The 24,814-nt window shown below is 54.9% G+C and overlaps 3 protein-coding genes across 6 annotated transcripts in view; 2 read left to right on the top strand and 1 right to left on the bottom strand.

The window, feature by feature from the left end:
* Positions 1 to 329: 329 nt before the first annotated feature.
* On the bottom strand, positions 330 to 7,381 carry RNF25 (ring finger protein 25). Its single transcript, XM_039697624.1, has 10 exons — positions 7,309 to 7,381; positions 7,118 to 7,192; positions 6,944 to 7,046; positions 6,791 to 6,858; positions 6,008 to 6,077; positions 5,814 to 5,885; positions 4,968 to 5,108; positions 4,155 to 4,244; positions 3,531 to 3,665; positions 330 to 3,415 (listed from the first exon to the last, which is right to left on the bottom strand). The coding sequence occupies exons 1-10, from the start codon at positions 7,344 to 7,346 to the stop codon at positions 2,693 to 2,695; spliced, it is 1,515 nt and encodes a 504-aa protein (XP_039553558.1). The 5' UTR covers positions 7,347 to 7,381; the 3' UTR covers positions 330 to 2,692.
* Positions 7,382 to 7,403: 22 nt separating this feature from the next.
* On the top strand, positions 7,404 to 23,960 carry STK36 (serine/threonine kinase 36). Of its 3 annotated transcripts, XM_039697219.1 has the most exons (27): positions 7,404 to 7,503; positions 7,596 to 7,701; positions 8,859 to 8,999; positions 9,690 to 9,767; positions 10,190 to 10,320; positions 10,570 to 10,819; positions 11,234 to 11,327; positions 11,587 to 11,756; positions 11,973 to 12,172; positions 12,251 to 12,377; positions 12,488 to 12,631; positions 12,917 to 13,096; positions 13,312 to 13,409; positions 13,751 to 13,856; positions 14,586 to 14,727; positions 15,005 to 15,132; positions 15,723 to 15,827; positions 16,037 to 16,129; positions 16,326 to 16,420; positions 16,738 to 16,801; positions 16,974 to 17,084; positions 17,229 to 17,303; positions 18,119 to 18,293; positions 18,688 to 18,835; positions 19,038 to 19,197; positions 19,458 to 20,198; positions 20,302 to 23,960. In XM_039697219.1, exons 2-27 carry the CDS (start codon positions 7,618 to 7,620, stop codon positions 20,449 to 20,451), a joined length of 3,990 nt encoding a protein of 1,329 aa, XP_039553153.1. In that variant the 5' UTR covers positions 7,404 to 7,503; positions 7,596 to 7,617; the 3' UTR covers positions 20,452 to 23,960. The 3 variants fall into 3 exon arrangements, with proteins under 3 accessions (XP_039553153.1, XP_039553162.1, XP_039553172.1); XM_039697228.1 differs by lacking the exons at positions 7,404 to 7,503; positions 7,596 to 7,701; positions 8,859 to 8,999 and having other exon boundaries at positions 9,743 to 9,876; XM_039697238.1 differs by lacking the exons at positions 7,404 to 7,503; positions 7,596 to 7,701; positions 8,859 to 8,999; ... (1 more) ...; positions 10,190 to 10,320; positions 11,234 to 11,327 and having other exon boundaries at positions 10,670 to 10,819.
* The window catches only part of TTLL4 (tubulin tyrosine ligase like 4), a 27,522-nt gene continuing 23,185 nt past the window's right edge, over positions 20,478 to 24,814 (top strand). The window contains exon 1 of one of the 2 annotated variants that reach the window (XM_039697250.1): positions 20,478 to 20,751. The gene's annotated coding sequence lies outside the window, so the exon portion shown is untranslated. Of the gene's footprint in view, positions 20,752 to 23,300; positions 23,586 to 24,814 lie in introns of those variants that run through there. The other variant, XM_039697258.1, reaches the window with a different exon arrangement.

The raw sequence follows: 24,814 nt of genomic DNA, 5'->3' as shown, positions 1-24,814 counted from the left end.
TGCCTCTGCCCTGTGGGACCAAGAGCACAGAGCAATACACAGGGGCACAGTCACCTGGCACCTGGATGGATTTTGGTGCAAAGAGGCACTGCTTTAGTGCAACCCCAGACTTCACAAATGTTTCTGCAAGTGAAGGAGCAGGATGCTGCTGGTTGGCATCTCAAACCCTGTGTTTGGCCATCCTGCAGAGGCTGGCCACCCAGATCAAGCTTCTTCCCTCAAAGCTGGGGGTCAAAACTGGCCAGTGAGTGACTGGCAAATGTCCCAAGCAGTCTGGGAGGATGGGGAGTGTGGGGGAGCCAGAGGGACCCGATGCCACCACACGCAACTTCTTTCGCTGCTTGCTTTTAATAGTGTTAATGCTACAGATGCTGCCAGTGCCTTTCTGCCTGGCCTGAGGGCTTTTGCCAGTTAAGCCTCACAACACCCTTGTGAGGTAGGTGAGTGACACAGGTGGACACCAAGCAAGAGGACTCAGGTCAGCGTGCAAGCTCTCTTCCTCCCCTCTGACCTGGAGGTTGGTTTGTTCATCCCAAATTCATTTCCACATATTGTTGCTAAATGCCCTCTGCTCCAGGCTGACAGCAGTGAGTCAGAGAGGGCCCTTACTAAAGCACTATTCCCAGGGAAAAATCCCTTCCCAGTAACACATCTGGCATTTGATTGAAGTTCTCCAAGTCCTCACTCTGATTTCCATGGCTGAATTCCCATGCTCCAAGGGCACAGCAGCGTTTCTGCTGAGAGTAATCCTGACTCACCAGAGGAAGTGAAGAAGCTTCAGCTGCTGTGAGGGGCAGAGATCTTCCACATTTCTTTCAGGACACAATCAAATGCCTTTCTTGGAACACAGCAGTTTCACCAGTGAAGGCAGGAAGCAGCAGCAGAAGAACCAATGTCTGGTAAAGTCTGCACCTTTTCACCCAAGCATGGGCAGGCCATTCCCCCAGAAACCAGCTGAACAAGGACAGAGGGAGCACTGGAGGAAAACTGGGGCTCTCTTGCGTGCTCAGCTCTCATCTGCAGGAAGGCACAACATCTGTCTCTCAGATCAGCCAGCCCAGGACAGGTAGTGTAGGCTCAGGCCAAGGAGGGAGAAAAAAGGAACTATTTTAAAACATTAGGCTTGAAAATAGATGAGTATTGGAAATTTAAGCACAGATGGTTCTTGGGCAGCAGGTTAAACCAACCCCTTCAGGTCAAGACCAGGCATGGAGTAAGCAGGGCAGCAGATGAGTTCTGTCAAGAAAGGGGTAGTGCAGCTTTCATGTGCCAAAGCTCAGCCAGACAGATGTGTGTACTGGCAAATCCCTCTTGGCACAACACACTGCTGTTGGTTTCCTGGGGATCTCATATGAAGTTCTGGTAAGTCCATTGTAGCACTGCTATATTTGCACTTGGCAGAAGGAGGAAGACAATAACAACCCACGTGTGGGCACAAGACGTGGGGGACAAGGCACAAACAAGTGTGAAGGAATCAGTATTGTCAGGTGAGGCAGAGAGCTTACACTAAGCCAGGCAAAGCAGGGAGCCCTCCTGCCACCCAGAAGTGCCAGGGGAAGGTCTCTGCCTCAGCCCTGGTTGTAGGGAACAGGGAAGGAATTGAGAAATACCAGGGATCAACACCTTTGCTCCAAAAAGCAACAAACAGGAGCAAGAGGGCAGAGGAAACAAAGGGAGCAGGCTCTGGAGAAGACCCAATGAATTAATTTAATAGCACTGCCCCACTTCAGAGGCTTGGGATGACTCTTCATGGCTTCTAAATGGGACACCATTTACATCTGTAGAGCAGCAGCAGATGTAACTGCACCTAGTTTAAACAGCACATCCTCATTTAAGCAATACCAGCTTAAAGATTACAGGAGGGTAAGCTGTATCCAAAATACTGGGGGCATGTCTTCACTTCTGGGTTGTCAGAAGTGCTAAGAGACAGCCTGACCTGACACATACAGATTACAAAGCAGAGTACTCTTCTGAGGTTCCCCCCATCAGCTTCAGCCTGCACAAAAGCAGCTGAAAGACAGGACAGGAGCTCCAGCTAAATATGGGCTTCCTGGAGAAGTAGGAGCCAAGGTGAAGCCTTAGCCACCAGACAGCTGTGACCTGCCAATGTCCTGATTTAAGCTTAATTTGGATGTCCTGGCTGGGACTGGGCAATATCCTGTGTAATAAGGATTTACCTGGCCAATCCCAGTAGCTGAGAAGGTGCTCTGAGAAGGAACGGGGGACAGAGCAAGGGGAGCTGAGCTCCAAAATACTTCCCTGGCACTTGGCACCACCACAGCTCCACTGGCTTCCAGGGAAGGTATTGCCACACTTTGGCTCTGCCACAGCACCATGCTGGGCTCAGACCCTTTGCTCTGTAGCTGTGCACATTTCTTGGCATTTCACCTACAGGGAAAATGGCTGCAGGTCTTCAAAGCTACCTGTGTCTTCTGGGTCCTCTGAGACCAAGGCTGATACAATCTGTCAAGGTTCCATTTCTCCAGTGCTGGTAACAGCCAGCTGCTCATGCTAGGAAGCTTTACACTGCACATACCCTGGCGACACTGCTTGTCCCAAGCTGTCCCATGTGCCATCTGCCTCCTCCCTTCCAGGGGGTACAGTACCTGCTTGCTACTGCTTCATCAGTGCCTTCATTGTTCTCTACAGAGACAGCCCTTTTTTCCCCCAGCCCAGCCCCTCATCATTACTGCTAGGAGCCACTCTCCTTCTCAAGATGGGCTTCTCGATGTCCACTGGGCCTGAACACCCCTCGCCCCCTTGGTGCTCTGGGGTAGGAACCACGTTCCTGAACTCTGGACCTCTCCCACCTTCCACAATCCCAGGGCCTGTGGTGGCCCTGCCAGTTGGGAGCAGCTTTGTGGTCAGTGCGGTTGAACATCAGGTTCTCCTTTTTCCTGCCCCGGGCCTCAGTCCCCTCCTCTGTGCTCCATTTCTCCACGTCATGGTGCTCCTCTTTCAAGTCCACAGTTTCTGTTGCTGGTGAGGGGTCTTCACGGCACAGCTCCCTTCTTTCAGCCAAGGGAGCAGCCCTGCTTCTGCTGGGAGGCTTTGAAAACTCCTGGCTGTGCCGTCCAGCAGGTCTACGCTCTGCTCTCTGGCTGCAGACCCTGGGCCCCCTGGAGCCATGGAGTGGATGACAGGCCTCCTCTCCTGGTTCCTGCGAGCCGCTGCACAGCTGCCTGCCCCGGCCTCTGGAGCCAGGCCTCTCCCCTCTGTGTCTCTCCCTCTTGCTCAGTTGCTCTCTGGGCACAGCACACCTCTCAGGCTGCCCGGGTGCCACCCTGGGCTCTGATGCCCCAGCTGGCTCGGGAGCTGAGGCCTGGCTGGGCGGCTGGGGCACGTCCGCAGCGCGGGCACTCACCGACAGCTCAGAGGCAGTGCCTGCTTGGCCTGGATCCACAGCAGCTGGAGGCTGAAAGAAGAAAGCCACTGGTTAAGAAAAGGACAGGAGTGTCCCACAGCAGATGACAGTGCTTGGTCCTGCAGCCCAGAGCCCCCTCAGAAGCTCTCTGCTCCCAGTGCCATACCGCCTGCAGGCTGATGAAATATCGGTTCCTCTCTGCCTCGGGGTCGATGATTCCTCCTTTCTCTTGCTGTCTCTTGAAAATCAGGCGCAGCTCTTCCTGGTGCTGCAGCACCTTGGCATCTGGCCTGTATGGCTCCTGAGCAGAAGAAACAAGGCAGGGTGAGGGCTCTCTTAACACCTAGCATGGATAGGCAGTGGCAGGGCTGGGAGCTACTCCCCAAACCCTTCTTTGCACAGTGCCAGGCAACCCACTTCCTTCTGTCACACTGACCAGGCCTACAGATGCATGGGAAATCCCTGGACAGAAGCCAAGCATCCAGGACCCACTGTTTCTGCAGTGACTGCCTTGGGCCATCCTGCTGTGGGGCAGGATGCACAGCAGCTACCATCAGGTCACTGTCCTGACCTGACTGTATTCCAGTGGGTGCAGGGATGTTCCCTATGGCAGAATCACCTCTCAGCACATCTGCTCAACTCAGGGCTATCAAACTGAACCTGCTCTATGAACTGCCCTTGGAATGGGAAATCTAGGAGGACCTGAGATAGAGTGTGCATGCATTACAATGTCCCAGTTGAAGCTGCCCAGTGAGGAGGCACAGCTGGGCAGGTGAGCCCCATCTCTTACCAGAGGGTGCTGCGGGGGCGGCGCTGCCTTCAGAGCACAGAGGTCATAGACCAGGGTCTCCCTGCAGACAGGACACTGCACTCCAACTTCCTGTGGGGAGGCAAGAGAGGATAGCAAACCCTGTCTGTAATACAGCTCATGCACTGCCCCATAACCCCACCCTCGAAGTGGAACAGGGTTGTCTTCTTCACTCTTCTGCCAAAGTAGGGGAGCCCAGAGGGGTTCCAGCAGCATGAAAGCAGGCTGGTGTCTCAACAACTTCTGTGGAAGGTGTCTCCCTGTGAGGCATGCTGGGATTTGTGCCCCAGCAGACTGCTTTACAAAGCACCCCTGTCAACACTTATGGCTTCAGCCTACAACCTAGGATGTATTCTTTTCTGCTCCAAAGTGGACTGTGTCATCAAGGCAGCACCTCTTTGAAAGGGCTTGTAGGAAGGAGCCTTTGATTTGTTTCATGCTCAGCTGTGCTGTTTGCTCTGCAGCTGACAACTGTTCCAACATGTGCTAGGCAGGTTATGTCACCCCAAAACACAGGTGACCCTGCTGCAACCCCCCACAGTTCAAGGACTAGGGAAGGAGCCCTTTTTTCTAACTTCTGTGGTTCCAGAAGTCTAAAAATTCAACTCCCTTACCCCCTCACAGAGCAGGCACTGACCCAGAGATCCAATAAACCAACTTGTTTGGTCAGAAAGGGCCCTTGGAGATAACTCAGTCTAATCTCTGTTGATTCTCAGCACAGGCTCCATGTGCCAAAGAGGGTGATACAGATGTTACGAGGGTCTGTGCAGGGGGCCAAGGAAGGAGGCCCAGTACCTGTCTGGGGGATGGTGCAAGGTGCTGCTCTCTCTCCTCCTGCTGCATGAGGATCTCCTCCTCCATGTGCTGGGCATAGCGGGCCAGACAGTGGGAGTGGAAGTAGTGGTAGCACTGGGTCTTTGTGAAGGCTTCTTTCTCCTGTCAAGAGAAAAGGGCATCTTTGAAGGTCTTCTAAGCAAAGAGTTGTGTAACCACCCAGCTGAGCTGGGTTTTCACTTCCAAGTCAGTGGTATCCATGGGGAACTAGTGCTAGCAGAGCCACCCAACATAATCTGCTGGGCTGCAGCTCCACTCCCTCAGTAATTACTGGGATGCTGCTTCTTGTTTCAAATGTTAGAAACACTCCTAATGTCAAGATGCAAAGATTTTATGACTGATTTCTCTGCATGTGTTCCTGTGTAACCAGCAATCTTCCCACCTGGCGTGTTCTCCTTCCTAGGCAGGTGTTGACTTTCCTTGCAGCCCCAGTAAGGCCTGCTCCCCTGTCCCCACAGACCTCAGCACCCGCATGGATATGTTCTAGTACTTCCTGACCACTGGTATGCTGAACTCCAGGTGAGGTGTAGCCAGCACAGGGAAGCTGAAATGCACCATCAACTGGCCCCAGAGCCTGTGCTTCTTTGGAGATGCTCCAGCACCTCCCACTGCCATTTTCTGTAGAAGATTATCTAGAAGCTGATGGGAAGAGCAGCATGTATTGCACTAGGAAGGGCCCTGTGCAGAATGGGAGGCAGGGGGCTGTTGGGGTGTATCTTGATCCCAGGCTGATATCCCAGTGTCAGACTTCCTGTTCTCTTGCCCCACTTCCCAGTCAGTTTGTGGGGTCAGGAGACACATGCCTACCTGGAATCCATAGAGGCAGATTACACACTGTCCTTGAGGAATATTGTTGTCAGTGAGGATCTCCTTTCCCTTCTGTAAGCATTAAAGCAAACGTTTTACTCACTGGCCTGCCCATGGGCCCAGGGATGCCCCGCCCCTTGGGCAATCAGGGATCAGTGTCTGTGGCTGGTCACACCCAATCTCCTGACTCTCACCTCGATCAGTTCATAGAGCACCTCTGTCCCCAGCCTGGCTTCAGCAATGCTTCTGAGGGTCTGGGAAATCCTACAGCAAAGCAGCAGAAATCCTTAACACAAAATTGGCTACACCTTTTCACTGTCCCACATACCTGCCATCCTGCACGGAAAAAAGACAGCGCTGGCCTTCAGGCTTTGCTTGGAGCACAGGATGGGCACACATACACACACATATTCACGTGCTGTCCTGGCTCCCCACAAGCCAGTACACACAAAGCCTTTGTTATGAGAGAACTTGCAGCAGCAGGTTTGCTGATGGCCTCAGCTTGAGCTCAGCCAGCACCCTTTGGTTTTGGTGAATCCCAGGCTTTGTTTATCTGACAGCAGCCCTTGAGCAGGTCTGCTGGGAGCCACGTCCTCTCATACTGCTGGCAGGCACCAAGGTCTCTGCACACATTCCACTGTGCCAAGGACCAAAGCACAAAGGCAACAATGGGCTGCCCAAGGACTTGGATCAGTCCCACCTTTGTCAGGGCAGGACCAGCAACTTCCAAGGCCCCAGGGATTCAAAGAACATTTCAGAGGAACCACAGGAGAATAACCACAAGGTGGATCCCTCTGTGTCAAATTCGGCACCAGTGGTTCCTGAGAGATTTAGGGCTAGGTGATTTAGGGACCTGTATCCATTTGGTAAGCAGACATGGGAAGTCATGTCAATTACAGAAGGCTTGTCCATCAGTTCTGCCTCCTGGATCTCTGGAGGAAAGGATTGCCACTCGCCACCCTCCTTCTGGCACTCACTTTTGAATTTGCTCATCTGACAGCCCCCGCGGATTCCTGATGGAGATCTCCGGAGCTTTATCAGGATACTAGGATAAAAGAGAAACACCCAAAGCACACCACGGAAGGTGGAGAGGCGCGGGGCTTGGAGGTGCAGGGCCGCGGGCAGCCTACCTGCGGGGGCACGGAGAGCACCAGGCTGAAGCGCACGTACTGCGAGTCCTGGTCCTGGGCCGTGGCAGGGTGCAGGGTGATGCTGATCTCCCAGGGCTCCCACCTGCAGGAGGGGCACTCGGCGTCAGCAGGGCGGCGCGGGGCCGGGCCGGGGATGGGGCACGCGGGACGTACCTGCCCAGGCCCCGCACCACCTGCAGCTCCTCCAGGTAGATGGACTCCAGCACCTCCACCTCCGGCGGCAGCGCCCTGCGGGAACCGAGCACGCGGGGGTCAGGCGGCTCCGGCGGGCCGGGGCTGCGGGACAGCAGGGGTGTGGGGAGCGGGAGGGGTGCGGGGAGCGGGCAGGGTACGGGGGCTGTTACCAGTCCGTCGCCTCCGCTTCCTCCGCGGCCGCCGCCATGTCCCCGCTCGGCCCGGAAGCGGAAGGGGGAGCCCGTTGCCAGGAGACGCCGCGGCGGCGGGGCCGGGCGGGAGCGGAGCGCGGCGGGGCTCGGCCCGGCTCGGCCCGCAGCGGCACCGCTGCCTGCAGGGCCCGGGCTCGGCCTGCCTTCGAGCCGGTGGGCAGCAACGAAGCCTGGGGCGGGCGGGGCCGGGTGCAGCCCCGCGGGAGGGGACGCGCCGCTCCTCACCGGCCTCTTTGCCTCGGCAGCTCGGCGGCCCCGTCCCGAGCCATGGAGAACTACCACGTCCTGGAAATGATCGGCGAAGGGTCCTTTGGGCGCGTGTACAAGGGGCGCCGGAAGCACAGCGCCCAGGTGAGGGGAGAGGGCTGGGGCTCTGCTGTGTGGGGCCGGGCTCTTTCTGGTGCCTCTCGGGTTCCAAGGCTCTGCCAGGGGTTTGGGACTCGGCATACATTCGATTTTCTGTTCCTGACCAGCTCCAGCTGGCGCTAAGTCATCTGGATTCAAGGGACATCAGGAGCGACCTCAAGACCTCAAAGCAGAGCCAGCACTAAATCCTCTGAAACTCCCAAGACAAAAACACCCTGTAGCTAGTGCCTGACTATTACTAGGATGAATGTTTTCCTGTTACCAAGTTGAACCTCCCTCTGTTTCAATTTTAATCCCCTTGTCGTCCTCCCACATGCTTCAGTCCCCTCACCATCATGGGTCTCTCTGCTATACCCATTACAGCCTATTGATGTCTTTCTGGGCCAAAAACCTGGCCACAATATTCCCAACGTGGTGCACAAGATTGGAAATAAAGGTCAGTAATCACTTTGCTGCAGTCCCTGCCTGTTGATACAGCCCAGCGTGCTGCTAGTGTTCCTCATTTCCAGGGCACTCTGCTGGCTCATGTTCTGCCTGCTGTTCACCAGCATCTCGAGGTCCTGTCCCATGTTTCTGAAGTCCTCATTTATCTGTGTTCACTGATTACCTTTCTTTGCTTTAAATGCCAGTGTGAAAAGAAGTGTGAGCACCAGTACTGATGTACAAGGGCCTGGGGAGAGCCCTAGAGCCTATTGATGTCTTTCTGGGCCAAAAACCTGGCCACAATATTCCCAACGTGGTGCACAAGATTGGAAATAAAGGTCAGTAATCACTTTGCTGCAGTCCCTGCCTGTTGATACAGCCCAGCGTGCTGCTAGTGTTCCTCATTTCCAGGGCACTCTGCTGGCTCATGTTCTGCCTGCTGTTCACCAGCATCTCGAGGTCCTGTCCCATGTTTCTGAAGTCCTCATTTATCTGTGTTCACTGATTACATTTCTTTGCTTTAAATGCCAGTGTGAAAAGAAGTGTGAATACTGATGTACAAGGGCCTGGAAGAGCCCTGTGTCCAGGGGGCCCAGTGAACAAGTGTCTCATTCTATTGTCTGTGTTCAGCTGGAACCCTGTTTGGGTTAAAAGCAGCCTTTGCCAGGGTGGATCTGACCAAGAGTCTGGTCTGATCCCAGCTTTTCCTGCTTTGGAAGGTGGTGGCCTTGAAGTTCATCCCCAAGGTGGGGCGGTCTGAGAAGGAGCTGAAGAACCTGCAGCGGGAAATTGAGATTGTGAGAGACCTGCATCACCCCAACATCATCCAGATGCTTGACAGCTTTGAGACTGCTAAGGAGGTGAAGGGGATTACTCCAGGCAAAGGCTTTTGCTTGACTGGGGCAGGGGAGCAAGGCCTGTCCCCTGCTGTTGTTGGGACATCTTTCTCAGGAGGTGCTGGTGACTTCGTCCCAGGGTCTGGTTTTTCAGAGCCCTTTAGTATGTGCTGTGTGGGGAGCCAACACCTGTGTGGGCTGTACTAGGTCATATGCAGAGGTGAAAGAGCTGACCATCCTGTGTGATGCAGGAGGAGTGGTTTGAGATCACAGGATGCAGGTCACTCTTCACTCATCAGTCTCTTCAGAGACTGGCTTTTCACTGATTTAAACTCTCATGGATACAATATGATAAGAGAGGATTGAAGACTGTTCTGTGGCACGTAGGAAAATGAAATAAAGTCATTGGACAGCAGGTTTAAAACAAGCTCAAGGGAGTGATTCTACCCACTGGGCTTGGCAGTACCATTCTGGCCTTGTCCTGTCTTCCCTCTTCTCTTGTTTTTGATGGCTGTCTGAGATATGGACAGCTACAAGACCTCTGCCAAGTGCCAGGTCCTTGCTGCAGTGCAGCTGTGGGAGCTCTTCCATTTCAAGTCCCAGCCCAAGCTGATGGACTTTGCATGATGGCACCCCAACACCCCCCTCAAATTTCTTACCCTGCTCTGTCCTGGTCCCCAGGGCCTGATCTCACCATGTTGCTCTTCCCTCCAGGTGGTGGTAGTGACTGACTACGCAGAGGGAGAGCTCTTCCAGATCCTGGAGGATGATGGGAATTTGCCTGAGAGCCAGGTGTCTGTCATTGTAGTGGCCATGCAGTGTTTGCTGCAGGCTAGAGAAAACAGGACTTGTGTGCCTGCAGGCAGAGGGTCTCAGCTGTGAGCCAGGAGATGTCAGGAGGGTGAGGATGCCTCTGGGACTTTACCTGGCAGAACTTCTGAGAAGGATGGAGAGGGGGCCTGGCATTGTGGGACACTGGGGTCCTGCAGGGACCTCAGTTTCTCTGTTCCCTCTACAAGGGCCACAGCACTAGGCTGCCTTGGCTATTGGCCCACACTGAGAAACTGCTGGCCCACAGCTGGGGTTGGTCCCTGCCCCAAACAGGACAGAAGCAGCAGTAGTGTGGGAGCCAGGCTGTAAGGGACCTAGCCCCCGTGGCTGTGCCAGCAGGTGGCACCAGGGGACACAGGGTGAGGCGTCTGTGTCTCCGGCAGGTCCAGACCATAGCTGCCCAGCTCATCTCTGCTCTCTACTACCTGCACTCCCACCGCATCCTGCACCGTGACATGAAACCCCAGAACATCCTGCTGGGCAAAGATGGCGTTGTCAAGCTCTGTGACTTTGGGTGAGTGCTGGGGGCCAGCTCGAGGGGAACATTGGGCCTTGGAGCAGCCAGGGGGTTTCCTGGATGCTGTAGAGGAGGAGTGGGGGAGTGCAGAAGGGGGCCTGGATTCTGTGCATATTTAGAGGTTGAGCAGAGAGGGGAGATTTGTCCTCCAGAGGGAAGAAGTATTGATAAACTCATAGAGAACTCCCTGAGAGCTGCAACAGGTGTTTCAGCCTCAACTTGAGATCTGTGCTTTGCTCTGAGCAGGTTTGCCCGTGCCATGAGCATCCACACCATGGTGCTGACGTCCATCAAGGGCACCCCGCTGTACATGTCCCCTGAGCTGGTGGAAGAACGGCCTTATGACCACACAGCAGACCTGTGGTCTGTGGGCTGCATCCTGTACGAGCTGTTTGTGGGCACTCCTCCCTTCTATACCAACAGCATCTTCCAGCTTGTCAGCCTCATCATCAAGGACCCTGTCAAATGGCCCATGACCATGAGCGAAGTGTTCAAGGTAAGGGCTGAGGCCCTGTCTGCAGTGTGAGACCTGTTAATGCTGTTTTGGCCTCACCTGCTGCCCTGCTGCCCTGGTGGGTCACTCTTAGCTTTTATGTCCCCTAGCAGGGACTTCAGAACACAGAAAAGCAATGAGAGCTGGGCCTCCTGGAAGGGGAATCCTTATCACTGTTATCACATGTCTGCTGTCCATAAGCTGGGAAACTGGGTCCAACAGCAGAGGAGTGATTTATTGGGTTGTGCAGGGAAATGTCTTGCCATCTGCCCTAAGCACTAGAGCTACTCCTTTCCAGAGCTAGGCAGGACAGGCAGGCCTCATGGATGCCCTCAGTGAGGGAGACTGGTGGGTACACTATGCTCACTGGTGGGTGCTGAACATGTGTCAGTGATCCTGCTGCTCGCTGCTCTGCAGAGCTTCCTTCAGGGATTACTAATGAAGGACCCCCACGAGCGCCTGTCATGGCCAGAGCTCCTTTCCCACCCCTTCATTGCTGGACGGGTTACTGGTGAGTACTTACTCCTTTCCCAAAACTGTCCAGGTCTGTTTCCTTCTACTACTGTCTGGAGATTAGGAGGACCTCCCTGCCCTGCTATTTTTACTATCCTGGTCTATGCCTCTTTCCTCTCAGCTTTTTTCCAAGCACTGACTCCTAGCTCCTGCTCCTGCTCTGGGTTCCTTAGGATTCTCCTGGAAGCTCAAGAGAGGTCACGCTCTCTGAGTGCCAAGAGAGAGCTGCTGCTGAAGTTCTGCTCTTGCCTCCCCAGTGATTGATGACACAGAAGAGCATGGGATTTCAAACCCCTTCACCATCAAGCTGTCTCCAGAGCTGCAGGCCCTGAAGGAGCAGCAAGTGCATTCCATGGTCCCCAGGAGCAGCTCGTCCAGGATCTTGAGAAAGGCCCAGCAGAAGATGGTTGAAGAGACACAGAAAAAGGTGGAGAAAAGTCTGAGGCTCCTTTGTCAATGTCTCACAGTCAAGGCAAAGGAAGAACACTGAAGTGGACCCTGGGGGAAAACACAGGAGTACATGGGTCAGGCTTGGGTGTCAGCAACACACAGGGCAGGATGGGGGGTGCCTATGGTGGTGGAGTCTAGGGGACTCATTTGACTGAGTAATCCTGCCCTGACCAAACTTCTCTGCCATCACCAGGGGCAACTGAAGGCAGGTGATACATCTATGAAGGATTCTGTCAATGGACATCCCACACATAGACCCAGAGCAGCATCAGGCAAGGCAAACCCTGAGATTGGGGAGCCATTGGCTGCCTCCAATGAGAAGAATCCGTATCTCCTGCAAGGAAAGAGCAGCAGAGCAGAGTGGGAGTTTGAGGAGTCTCCTCCCATGCCAGGGTGAGGGAGGCAGAGGCTGGGGCAGGAGGAAGAGGGAAAGGAAAGGTCTTTCACTGACTGTACTCTTTCCTTGACCAGGCAGCACAGCCTCTCTCAAGACTACGAGTGGGAGTTACTTGGAGCAGGTTCCACTCCACAGCCTGGTGCTGGCAGGGCAGAGCCCTGCAGCAGGCACAGCACTGAGGCCATGGACCTGGAGACTGAGGTAAGATTGTGTCTTCACTGAGGACAGCAGGGCCCAGCTGCCAGGGGCTGGTACAGAGACCCTGGGACTGGCAGGCTCTGTGGCACCAGTCCTCTCTCTTCTGTGGCTAGGAGCTGGAGAGTGATGAGGAGTGGCAGCACCTGATTGAGGACACTGAGCCCTCAGCCATGCGGCTGAGCATGCCTCTGAGCCTCCTGAGGGACCCGGCTTTCCAGCACCGTGTCCAGGACCGCCTGGCTGACTCTGCTCAGCAGGTAAGGGATGGCTGGCCCAGGCAACTAACACTGGAGACTTGGATGCTGCCTTCTTCGTCAGGATTAGGTTGGAAACATATGGAGAATCCTCAGTCCAGCTAGCAGAAAGATCGTCTGTTTCTCTGGGAGTTGGAGCGGTCTTGTGCACTTGTCTTGGAGCTGTCTTGGCTTGCCATCTGCTCCTCTGCTGTCCCCTGCCTGAATGGGTTGAAGGGCTGCCCCATGGCTGGTGGAGACACCAAAACTGCTGCTCATTGTAAGCTCTTCTGGCTTCTCTGTGTCCAGGTGCTGGAAGGGATGCTGGAGGGAGCCTCCCATCTTCGTTCTGTGCTTCGTGTTATTGGCAACCTCCTGTCTACCCAGTGTGATGCTGAGCTGCTGGACTACTTCTGCCAAGAGCTGAATGTGCCTCTGTCCCTGCTGTGTCTAGCCAAGCAGATCCTGGAAAGTGGTGTCACCAAGCAGGTGGGTGTAGAACCCCAGGGAAATATGGGCACCTTCCAGCCCTGCAGAGTGCTGGTGCTGAGGAGGCCCTGGCGTCCTGCTGGATCTGGCTCACAGGTTCCTCTTCCAGGCACCCTTGAGAAAGGGGGAGGTTCTGGTAGGGAAGGTTCTGTCGTAGTGGTGTGGGGATGGCCAGCAGACAGTCCCCATTTGTGGTTTCTTTCTGGATTCTGCAGCAGCCCTGGTGTATTGCTGTGCTGACAGACCTCCTCATGGTGACCAGAGTTTATTTCAGCAGTGAATGTAGCCTGGAGGAGAGTGGGCAGAAGGACAGGTAGGGAAAGCCTTCTGTTCCCTGAGGTCTCGTGTGGTCACTTTGGGGACCCAGCAGTAGGTGGAAGGGTGGTGTTCATACTCTGCAGCTGGAGTTGTCTCTGTGGGGAGCATCATGGTCTAAGTGCTTCATGCCATATTGCTGTGCTCACAGAGGAGCACTTTCCTTGAATGGGATTAACTGAAGGAAAGGCACAGTTGACAAGTCCAGTTGTGCTGCCTGCTGACAGCAGCTCACAGTGAGTGTGTGCTGCCTGCTCCATTAGCCAGGGCCATGTGGGCCTGTCCTCACAGCAAGGGGCCACGTTTCTCTGCACTCATCTGTCCCTGCTGTCCCCCCAGCCTGCAGGCCGTTCAGGAGAGTGCTGACTGCTTCCTGGCCCTGCTGCCAGAGCTGCTGGCTGTGCCAGTCGACAGTGAGATGAGACTCTGCCAGCAAAGCCTCCTGGTAAGGGTGTCCCCATCTCCCTCCTCCACACCCTCTGTCCCCAGGGACAGAAGCTATAGGATTGTCTGTGTACGTTGGGGAATGCAGCCTGAGGACCCTGCTCCTAACTATGGAGTCTGAAAAGTTCTTGTCAGGGCAGGCTGTCTCACTCGTTGGGCTTTTTGTGGGGAATTGCATACAAAAAGAAGGTCTCTGAGGGGGCACCTTTGCTGGCCTTACTATTCTGGCGTGGCTTTACTGGCTGAGCTTATGGCAGGTGCAGCTCCTTGTACACACTCTGGCACAAAAAGTGTCACTTCACCAGATGTGCCCCTAGCTCTGCTGTCAAGAGTTCTGCTGCTGGGACTGTGCTGGGTGGGCACAGCAGGTTCTCAGCATGGGAGTATGAGTCACATGTGGCTCAGGCAGGAGATGCATACAGGCTTGCATTTGATATCTTTTAGCCTTTGTTTTCGAGCTGCATGTTTTAGCACCAGAGTCAGCAAGAGCAAAAATAGCTGTTGGGCATGCTCTGCCAGGCTGTGATAGAGGTTAGGGGGGACAGTGCCTCCATGCTGCCCCCTGACTTCAGCAGCATGAAGCCAGATGTGGAGTAGACATTTGGAGGTCCCTGAAGTTCCAGCATGAGTCCTTCTCCCATCTCTGCTGTCCTCCCACAGCTTCCTCCTGTGCTTTTTCTTTCATCTCAAACTCAGTCTGCAGTGATGGCAATGCCTGTGTCTTCCCCAGTGCTTCACCCAGCTCTGTGAGAGACTGGACACAGCAGACCCTTCTATCTCTGCACACTTCTACACCAGGCTGCAAGAGGAGCATCAGCCCCTGCTGAACAGACTCCTTCAAGGATCCATCTCAGAGCAGCCTGCTCTTCGAGGTAGCAATGGTAGCAGCTCGCCACCTCTTCCTGGGGTTTCTTCTCCTTCCTGCCCTTGGGCTCCACCAGAGCACTGACAGCCATTGTAATGCTGTTGGCCAGAAGAGGTGGCTGAAATTTATCTGTCCAGACCCCTGCTAACTTGGGCTCCCTTCCCTCAATCCACTCTTTCCTCCTTATGGCACAAGCCTGACTTTTTCTCTCTTGCCATCCAACCCTACCGTGCTGTCCCTCAGCACCTTTAGCACAATGACTCCCCAGCTCTGTCCCTGTGCAGGTGCAGCAGTGGAGGGCAAGTCAGCCCATGACCAGAGCCCATGCGTGGCAGATCTCTTCCTGGCTGCATTGGCTGCTGCATGCAGCATGCCCCTGGAGAGAAACAGCTGTCAGGAAGCCAAGCAGCAGGTCAGACCAGCTCTCTGTACAGGGTGAAGAGGTGTGGTCTTCCCAGGGGCAGCAGACCTTTCCAGGAGGATCTCTTTCTCAACAGTAGAGTGGAAGGCTGGCCTCTGGCTTTATTGGCTGCAGGGTTCATATTTTTGGGCTGCACTTCCCTGGCCAACAGCTGACCTTAGGAATGTAAGGATTCTTGAATCAATTAAGAGACTCAAGATCTGAACTGTGAGATGGGCTAAGTAAAGAACTAGACAATGCAGGGAAAACATGAAGAATTATTTTATTACAGTGATATGAACTGTTAGAAATCTGAAATTGAAGGGGCAGTAAGAGGGAAAACAATTACAGGTTTACATTTGATTCTTTAACTCTGAGTCAACAAGGAGGGAAGCAGAGGAGGAATCTTACCTTGCTCATCTCAGTTCTGGGACTGTGCATCAAAGCCATGCTAGGTCATGACAGATAGGCATCCCTTAGTAGACACAGACAAGATGTAGGAAGCAGATGCTTTCTTTCATTAAATTGTTGCTAGCATTAAACTCTTCTACTCTGGGCAGTGCTTCAGGTGCCCAGAGTGCAAAACAGGCTGATTTCTACAGGTTGCTCATGCAGTAGCTGAAAAGCTTATGGAAGGAGAGAGCCAGCAGCTTGCAAGACTGCTAGGGAGACTGGAGGACCCAGGCTGCTCCTTGAACATCCTGAAGGTAATGGCCCAGTCCTTTTATCTGGCTCTGCCCAGAGGTGCCTGGGCCTTTGCTCTGGAATTAGGAGCATGGTGAAGAGGGAACTGTGAGCTTAGCTCTCAATGGCTCCTGTGTGCCTGGTGTCAGTTGTTGCGTAAATGAGCCCATGGTAGCCATGGGGTGGAATCTGTCTACAGGGGCTGGTGGCATCTCCCCCCTCTGCCTTGCAGATCCTCTATGCTGGCTGCCATGCCTACCCAAACCTGTGCCAGCACCTGGGAAGGAGCCAGCCTCTGTGGGGTTCCCTCATGCAGCTCTTGAAGGTGAGGCAGGACTGACCACAGCCCTGGTGGAAGGGCAGGAGTGCGGGCAAGCAGGATGCATTCCTCTGAGCATTGGTCAGATGAATCTGTGGGGTGGGGGGAGGAGTTCAGGGCAGTTTAATTGGAAGAGTGCAGTTCTCCTCCGGGGACAGAAACACCTCCTTCTCCCCTGCTATGACTTCTGTTCCTTTGGTAGGTCCCTGTGGTGGAGGTGACCCAGGAGGCAGCCTGTGAAGCCTCTCTGTACCTGCTGGCCCTGCTCACCCTGCAGCTTCAGGCATCCCCTCCCAGGTAAGCAGACACTTTCACTCACGGGTGGAATGAGAGGAACATGCCCTGCTCTGACCAGCACTGTCCTGCACACTGCCCGGAGCTGGGAACCTGCTCCCACTGATCCCTCTGATCCAGACATACCAGCAGAATGCTGGGCAGTGTGGGTGGTGCTGGGGATGTGCTGAGGATGACCCAGTGCAGATGAAGAGGTGCTGTGAACCAGGGCTCCTCCTGAAACACGGCTGCTTCCCAGCTGTGTGGATTTGGGTGCTGCTGTTCTGCATGATGTGAAGATGTGGGAACATAGTGCTTCTCTGCTTGTCCCTGCATTTCAGGTGTGAGGAAGTGGTTACCCTGGCTGTGGATCTCATCACCCAGTCTGCTGCTGTGTCCCTTGTGGTAAGCCACCTCCCCCTGCCAGAGCCACTACTGACAGCCTTGCAGACCCCTGCATCCCATTTGGACCTTACTGTTCCTCACTCAGGGTGGGACGAGGCCAAGGGATGAAGGGTCAATAGTGACCAAGCAGATGGGAAAGTCCCAAAGGTGCTGAACTCTCCTTGTCCCACAGGGTGTTGCAGCATTTCTCCTGGCACAGCTCAGTCAGCATGGGGTGGCTTTGGAGCTCAAGAGAGAAAAGATCCTACCAGTGGTAACAAATGCACTGACTGCACCTGCTGAGGTATGGGATGGGGACAGAGAAGCTGGGGACCCATGCATACCCCACTGCAGAGGTGTGCAAAGATGGGCTCAGAAGGGTGCAAGGGTGATGCTGCTGCCCTCAAGGCCAGCACCCAGCTTCAGACTGTCTCCCACTCTCTTACAGCTGCAGCTCCCCCTGCCAATGGGTGCTGGTCTCTATGATGGGCTCTTTTTCCTCCTGCTGAAACTCCTTGAACAGGTACCAGTCTAGCCATCTCCTTTGCCTGCTCCCTGCCAAAGGTGTGGTAGCAAGAAAATGTCCCTGAATGCACACTGGTAATGAGGCTGAGGGAAGTCAAGAACTGTGCTATTTTGGCTGCACAACCCCATGAAAGTCACCTTGTGTCCCTGCAGGGCTGATGGGAGAGTGGTGGGTGGGGAGGGGTGATCCATGGGCACACAGGAGTGAAGGAGGGCAGAGGTGCCCAGGGACTGACACTACTGAAAGGTGCAGCAGGACTCCTGGCCCATGGGTGTCTACCCCTGACCTTCAGGGGCTCAGAAGGGTGCAAGGGTGATGCTGCTGCCCTCAAGGCCAGCACCCAGCTTCAGACTGTCTCCCACTCTCTTACAGCTGCAGCTCCCCCTGCCAATGGGTGCTGGTCTCTATGATGGGCTCTTTTTCCTCCTGCTGAAACTCCTTGAACAGGTACCAGTCTAGCCATCTCCTTTGCCTGCTCCCTGCCAAAGGTGTGGTAGCAAGAAAATGTCCCTGAATGCACACTGGTAATGAGGCTGAGGGAAGTCAAGAACTGTGCTATTTTGGCTGCACAACCCCATGAAAGTCACCTTGTGTCCCTGCAGGGCTGATGGGAGAGTGGTGGGTGGGGAGGGGTGATCCATGGGCACACAGGAGTGAAGGAGGGCAGAGGTGCCCAGGGACTGACACTACTGAAAGGTGCAGCAGGACCCCTGGCCTTCAGAGGACCATGGGACTGGCAGAGCCATGTATCAGAACCCTGGGGAGCCTTGGAGGACCTTGAAGGCTTCTGACATCTGCCTCTCTGTCTCTAGGAGGATGTGGTCTTGGAGCAGGGCTTTGCTTCCTCTGAGCTATGGAGCCTGGTCTGGCATTGTGTTGCTGTGGTGCTTCATGTGGGCACCAACAGCGCAGCGCTGGAGGAAGATCCACCCCCAGGTGCTGGTCACCCCATGGCAGAGCCAGACTGGAACCTCCTCTCCCCTCAAGGTAGGAGCTGTGGGACAACAGGACATCTGCCCTGGACCCTGCTTCACATCCTTCCATGTCTGTCCCTCTCCACATCTGTTCCCTGAGGCCAGAGGACTCAGGTGGGTTTTTTTTGAGGATTGCAGTGTCTTCTGGGGGAGAGGGCTGGGCTGGCCCATACTGTGCCCAGTTGGCAGCAGCTCAGCTGAGCTGGCTGTGGAGGAACAAAAAAGGATGTCTGTGCTGCAGGGAATGTCCACTCTGGCAGGTGTGACCACCTGGATGGAGATTTTCCAATTTTGGGCAGGAAAACACAGAATCCACTCTGGAGCAGCCTCGGGGTAGCACAGACAGAAGTGAAGGAACTTTACAGCCTTCTCTAGCTTTGCCCTTCTGCCTGCTGTTTTCCCTGCAGGAACCTTGTTATTCCTCAGCCTGGCCCTCAGCATCTTCACTCGTGAGGCCCACCAGTGTCTGTCTCAGCTCACCCAGTCCCATGGTGTCCTCATGGTGACACTGAAGAGACTGCTGTCCCCTGGCTTCTTGGCATGCATGGCACAGATGTGAGTTGTGGCAAGGGCTGAAGTGGGCAGAGCTCAGCTGCTGAATGGGGCATGATATGAGCACACCAAGGGCTGAGAAGTTCCTGGGCTTGCACTTGCAGAGCCTCCCCTTAGTGCATGACACAGGGAATGCCCTTTGCCCCTTGCCCTAAGGTTTTTCTGATCGTCTCTGTATTAAGCTCTCTCTCTTTCACAAATTCAGGAAAGCAGGAAAGGATGGGGATCCTGAGGTTGTCCCAGATATGGTCATCCAGGTGTGCCAGCTCCTCTCTTTCCCTTTCGCCCTGGATGTGGATAAAGACACCTTAGCACTGATCATGGAGGCTGTGAGAGATACCCAGATCCCTGCCCAGCTGCTGCAGGTACTGTCTTGGCCCTGTGTCCCTCCTTCTCCCAGTACTGTGGTGACCCCTCCCTACATTGCAGTCCCCAATGCGTGGCACCACTTCATGTCATGTTGGCAGCCCACACAAGGATGTCATTTGGGTGCTATGCAGCCCTTGGAGAAGCTTGACTGGCTGCTAAGCTTGCGCTGACCTGCTGGCTGCCTTCAGCTGCCGCTTGGTTTGGCTCATGTGTGAGTGCAGTGCACTCAGCAGTGCTGTCTGTCCTTCTGCCTTAGGTCTGCGCTCACCATCTGCCCTTCTCGTTCACTGAGCTCCCCATGGGCCTCTTGTGCCAGTTTGTGGTGGCTGATACACAGGTCATAGAACAAGTGGTGAGGGAAGCTGCTGCCTCGGAGCACATTGTTGCCTTCTTGAAGTCTGTCTTGTCCTCAGACAATGTCATGCTCACAAGTGACCTCCTGTCTCTGCTGACCCACATGGCCCGGGTCTCTTCAGAGCACCTGCCCTTTCTCCAGAGGATCCTGAGGGACTCAGATGTGCCTGACCAGCCACTGATCTACCTGCTCAGCCACAAGCAGCACCTGATACGGGCCAGAACCTGCAACTTGCTGGGCAACCTGCTCCGCCACAGCTTCTCCCCAGCGCTGCAGAGCCAGCCGGCTTGGCTGGAGCGGCTGCTGGAGTGCCTGTGGGACCCGGAGAGCTGCGTGCGCAGGGCAGCCGCCTTCGCCGTGGGCAACGCCGCCTGCCACGCGTCTTGCCCGGCAGGAACGCTGGGCAGGGCCGTGCCCGCGCTCACCCGGCTGCTGAGCGACTCCCGGGCCCAGACGTGCTGCAACGCGGCCCTGGCCCTGAGCAACCTGGGCCAGCGCGGGGAGGAGCTGCGGGCCCTGCTGGTCCGGAGCGGGGCCCCCGACCTGCTGCTGCAGCTGGCCTGCCGGGACCCGCGCGTGGCCGTGCGGGAGGGAGCGCTGGAGGCGCTGCGAGCCCTCAGCCAGCACGCCGGCGTGCAGCAGGTACTGCGCGGGGAGCTCCGCTCCGCTCCTCGGGGGCCTGATGGAGCTGCGGGGACACGGGCCGGGCTGGCGGGTGACTCCTGTCCCTCTCTTGGCTGCGCAGGTCCTGCTGTCCCTCAAAGCCGCCGAGAGGCTGGCCGCGGTGGCCGCTGTCGGTCCCCGGTCGCCTTGTGCCCGGCACGGCGAGCCGCTCCTCCGCCGCCAGTGCGAGCTGCTCCTCCGCCGCCTCGCCGCCCTGCCCGGCCAGCTGTGACGCCCGGCATCCCGGGACGCCGCGGACGCTCCCGTCACCCTCCTCAGGCTCCAGCCGGACCTTCCTTGCTGCCTGAGAGGGACTCTACGGCCGTGTTTACCCGGGGTGCCCCCGCGGGAAGCCGGCCCTGGAGAGCTGCCCGTTCCTGCCGTAACCGCGCGTTTCCCTCGGCTCCCGGCGCCGGGCTCCGCCGCGCCGCCAGGGGGCAGCGCCGCCCCCGGCGCGGAGGCCGCCGGGAGCTGTAGTCACGTGGGCCCGCCCGCTGCCCATGGTAACGGCGGCGGCGGGCCCGGGCGGGCGGGGAGTATGGCGGCGTGCCGGCCTGCGCAGCGGGGTTTGGCCCCCCTGTGTCTCCCGGGCTGCACCTCAGAGTTCCCCCACTGCGGCGCAGGGCCGTTGTCCCCCCGCGCTGCCTCCCCGGCCCCTCCGCCCCACAGCCGTGCCCGGGCCCCGCGGCGGCACCTCGCTCCCGCCCGGGCCTGCTCCGGGGCTCGCCGTGCTCTTGCCCCCGTGGGGCTGGGGCCGTTCGGGAGCGCTCTGTGGCGAGGCATGCTGGGCTTGGCGGCCGGGGCGGCGCTCCGGTGCCGGGATAGAGCATCCTGGTGGCACCTTCGGCGCCACAGTGTTTCACTTGGAGAAATGAGACACAGAGCGCGTTCCCCGGGCGAGCGGCAGGGAGAAGGGCTGGCTCCCCAGCCACCCACGGCCTCGGGGAGCCTCTCCAACGGTACCTGGAGCTTTAGGATGGAGCTGGGATCGACCGGGCCCGGCTGGGGTGATGGGACATCTTGGCTGTCCATCCTTTCAATGGGGTCTTGGCTTGGCTGCTCCTCTGCTGTAAAAAGGAGCTATTGGATCTGAAAGATGAAAGGCAGAGCTGAGTTGAGACAAGCCTGGAGTATTTCCTGAATGCCTCCAGGGTTTGATCAGGGAGTGAGGAGTGAAGGTGTGGGGAAGCCCTGTGGCACTGTGCCAGCCTCTGGGCAGCTGGGCTGTGGATGTCTTGTGGGAGGCAGAGTTCAGCCCCACAGCTATGCATCAAAACCCTGCCTACATGACACCCTGACCTTGTCTGTCTTATTGTGGTGTTCTCCTCAGTTCTCCTCACTGAATGGGCAGATGACATCTAGTGACTCACGGATAGTTTGGGGGAATTTACACTTGATTGTTGGCCTTGTTATAGTTTTATAGAATAATATTTCCACAATTCTTACTGTTTGTACCCAGATAGTAGTGTTTGTCTGTCTTTTTGTTGCTCTCTTGCTACAGTTCTGTGTTAGGTAAAGTTGCCCCCTCCCACACCTCAGTTGAGGGGTCCTTCTCAGCACAGCAGGGGTCACATTTCAAGGAGGAGCTGAGGGGACAAATGTCACCATCCCCACATAACAGCGCCTGTGTGGAGATCTCAGATCACTGACACAGGTTGGGGGCTTTGGCTGCTCTACCAGCCTGGCTGGGTGCCACTCCTTGACATTTCCCAAGTTCCTGCCATGCATCGAGTCTGGGAGTATTTGGCAGCTTCTCACCTTGAGTCTCTGTTTCTTCTCCACTCCTGAGCCCTGAGAGATTGCTGTATGGAGTGAGGGTTTTGCAGTGGCTTCAGAAGAATTTTTCCCAGCCCTGTCAGGACATGGAAGAGTCCTCAGCACATACTGAAGGACAAATCTGGGAACCTTCTCCGCCGATTGCAGCTGTGTTTCAGTAAATAGTATCAAGAACAGAAGGTGGACTAAGAAATTATGTGTTTTGAACTAATTGGGTAGTTCTTGTCTCCTTGGTGTGTGTTGATATTTTACACTTGTTTCACTCACTCCAAATCCTCCACTTTTATTTTTCTACTGAAGGCTAGTCTGCCTAAGATCAGATGGAGCTGTGCTGACTGCCCTCAGATCCTGCACTGGTGGCCAATCTCTTCCCAGGTCTTGCCATGTAATTCTCTCTTCTCCCGTCACGAAGCTCAATTGAAAATGCTGTTCCTTCAGTTTGGATCTTCAGGAATGGGCTGTAGGCCTCCTTTGTGAAAGGCTGTGAAACACCTCATGGGTTAGCTTGTTGCTTGTAACCCAGACTTGTTTCTCTGCTCTTGTTTGTGCTGCAGTGCAGCTGCTTCTGTTGCCCATGGGATGAAAAAGTTGGGTGGGAGCAAGGACAGGCAACTGCCAGCTTCACTGCTGGGGAAACAGAGCTGCATGATCTGCTGTCACTGTGCACTGCATTTGCCTCAGGGCCTGGGGAGTCTGCCAGGGAGAAAAGCTGATATCCTCTGATAGCAGTAGGAACTCCTTGCTCTGCCCTTTGCTGTGGCCCCTGCACTGAGCCAGCCCTTTTATTGAAGTGTCCCTGGTGCACTCAAGCTATAGCCCTGGATTTTCTGCCTGCTGTGCCAGAGTTCCTCACCTTGTCTGGCAGCTGTGCTTCCATGCCCTTGGGGTGGTGGGAGAGTCCCTTGTGAAGTGAAGCACATGAGCCTTCAGTCCCCAGCCCACTCTGTGTGTGCATGGAGGGAGGCATTTGCTGCAGTGCAGGCTGAGGTGGTGGCTGGATTGCAGCTCCCCCATGGCTTGCTCCAGCATCCTGCTTTCCCTGAGGTCTGCCTCCACCTTGGGAGCACACACCTGAACTACTCTATTTCTCTTGCAGGGCAGTGCTCTGCTTAGGTAAAGGGTCATTTCAGGCAGCCAAACACTCCTCATACTTCCTCTATTCAGTGTGGAGTTCAGCACCACAGCTGATGAATGGAAACAACCAACCCTGGCACAAATGTAATCCTGGGATGCAGGTGGAATTTGCTGATCCATCCACACAGAGGTTGATTTCTCACTTTTTTTTTATTTTTTATTTTTAAATTTTATTTGAGTGGCCAACCAAAAACTTGACATCTTGATTGGGACAGAAATTGGTTGTCATCCTCTGGATTTGCACGCAAAATGTGGTTCTGCAAGGATGATAATGAAGCTGAGAGGAAACAGTGATGCTTAAGTGTGTGGCAAAGCAGCACAAGCAGCACACCAGGCTGATGTACCCAACAGCATTTCTGCAGTGGCCAAGCTGCCTCTGAGCTGTGTTGTCCTCTTGGACAAACTGTGGCCAGCAACACCCTCTGCTCTTCAGCTTGAACTTGCTGGTGGCCTCAGGTACTTTGGCTTGGGGTGTGACTGACCTTAAGGCCACTAATTTCTTGGAGATGATGTTGGGGAGGGAGGGCTGTTTCCATGCTGTTGAAACACAAGTTTGTACCTAGCTAAGAGGTGTTGGAGCACTTTTAGGCATTCGGTTCCAGATCAATGTTGTTGATCTTGTTCAAAGTTTTAAATTTTTTGAAGGGATGCAAACCCTTATTTTTAAATGTATATTTGTTTTAAAACCTGTTTGTTTTGCATTGTTGTTAAGTTGCTTGTTCAAGCTTTAATCAAAAGTCCCAGAGCTGCACGTGAGGAACTTGGTGTAAATTCAGGTCTTGTTTACAAAAATATGTTATCCTTTTTAATAATAAAGAACAGAACAGAATATGCACCCTGCAAGGGCATAGAAAACAATAGCAATTGCAGTTGTCTAATCTCTCTTCCTTGTGATTTTAGGCTGTGTGTGGCTGACAACACATTATCAGGTCAGCTTGCAGTGCATACATTTACAAGCTCTTGTTATTTTAAGTGTGTCACCAAGCTGCACTTAAAATAACCTCCACAGCCAAACTCTTCTAACAGTGGGATGATGTGCACACCCAGGGCTCTTGAGGTCTTGTCCTTTCCTGTTTGGAAGAGGACTGTGAGAGCTGACACGCTGCCATTAGAGGAACACATGCTGCAGCAGGGCTCAGGCTGGAAGAAAGGGCTTTGACTGCTGTGTGCTGGGGTGTGCAGAGGCTGGGGCACATGCTGGCCCTGTGCTCCAGTGATGTCACATTTGTACAGGCTGTGGCAGCGCTCCAGCTGACATCCCAGCACTTGCGAGCAAGCTGTGTGGCAATAAAAAGTGCTGGCAGAATAATTGCAAGCAAGTGCAGCTGTACAGTCACTCCAACACTGACAGCTTTGGCCTCTGTATTGTGTGTCAATAAGTCCAAGCCAAAATCCATTAATTTCTTGGTTGGGTTTGAATTCCAGCCTGGCCAGTTCACCCAGGGCTTTTCCTAGCTCATGTTTCTACAATAAAATTTCAGGAGTGTTATTTTATTGCCTTTGTGAGATACAGAACAGCTCGTTTCTCATAGAGTTGGGTTGGCAGAACTAGGAATTGCATCAAGCTGTTACCTTCGTCCATCCCAAAACTCCAGCTGAATTAAACATAAAGGGAAAACTTAAATCCCCCAAACCAGCAGGGATTTACCCTGGGGCAGGTGACTTTGTTCCTACCCAGAGCTACA

This window comes from Passer montanus, unplaced genomic scaffold (assembly GCF_014805655.1).
Source record: "Passer montanus isolate IOZ18808 unplaced genomic scaffold, ASM1480565v1 scaffold1, whole genome shotgun sequence".
Lineage (NCBI taxonomy): Eukaryota > Metazoa > Chordata > Aves > Passeriformes > Passeridae > Passer > Passer montanus.
Note: the sequence above shows the minus strand (reverse complement) of the source record. Positions and strands in the feature narration are given on the sequence as shown.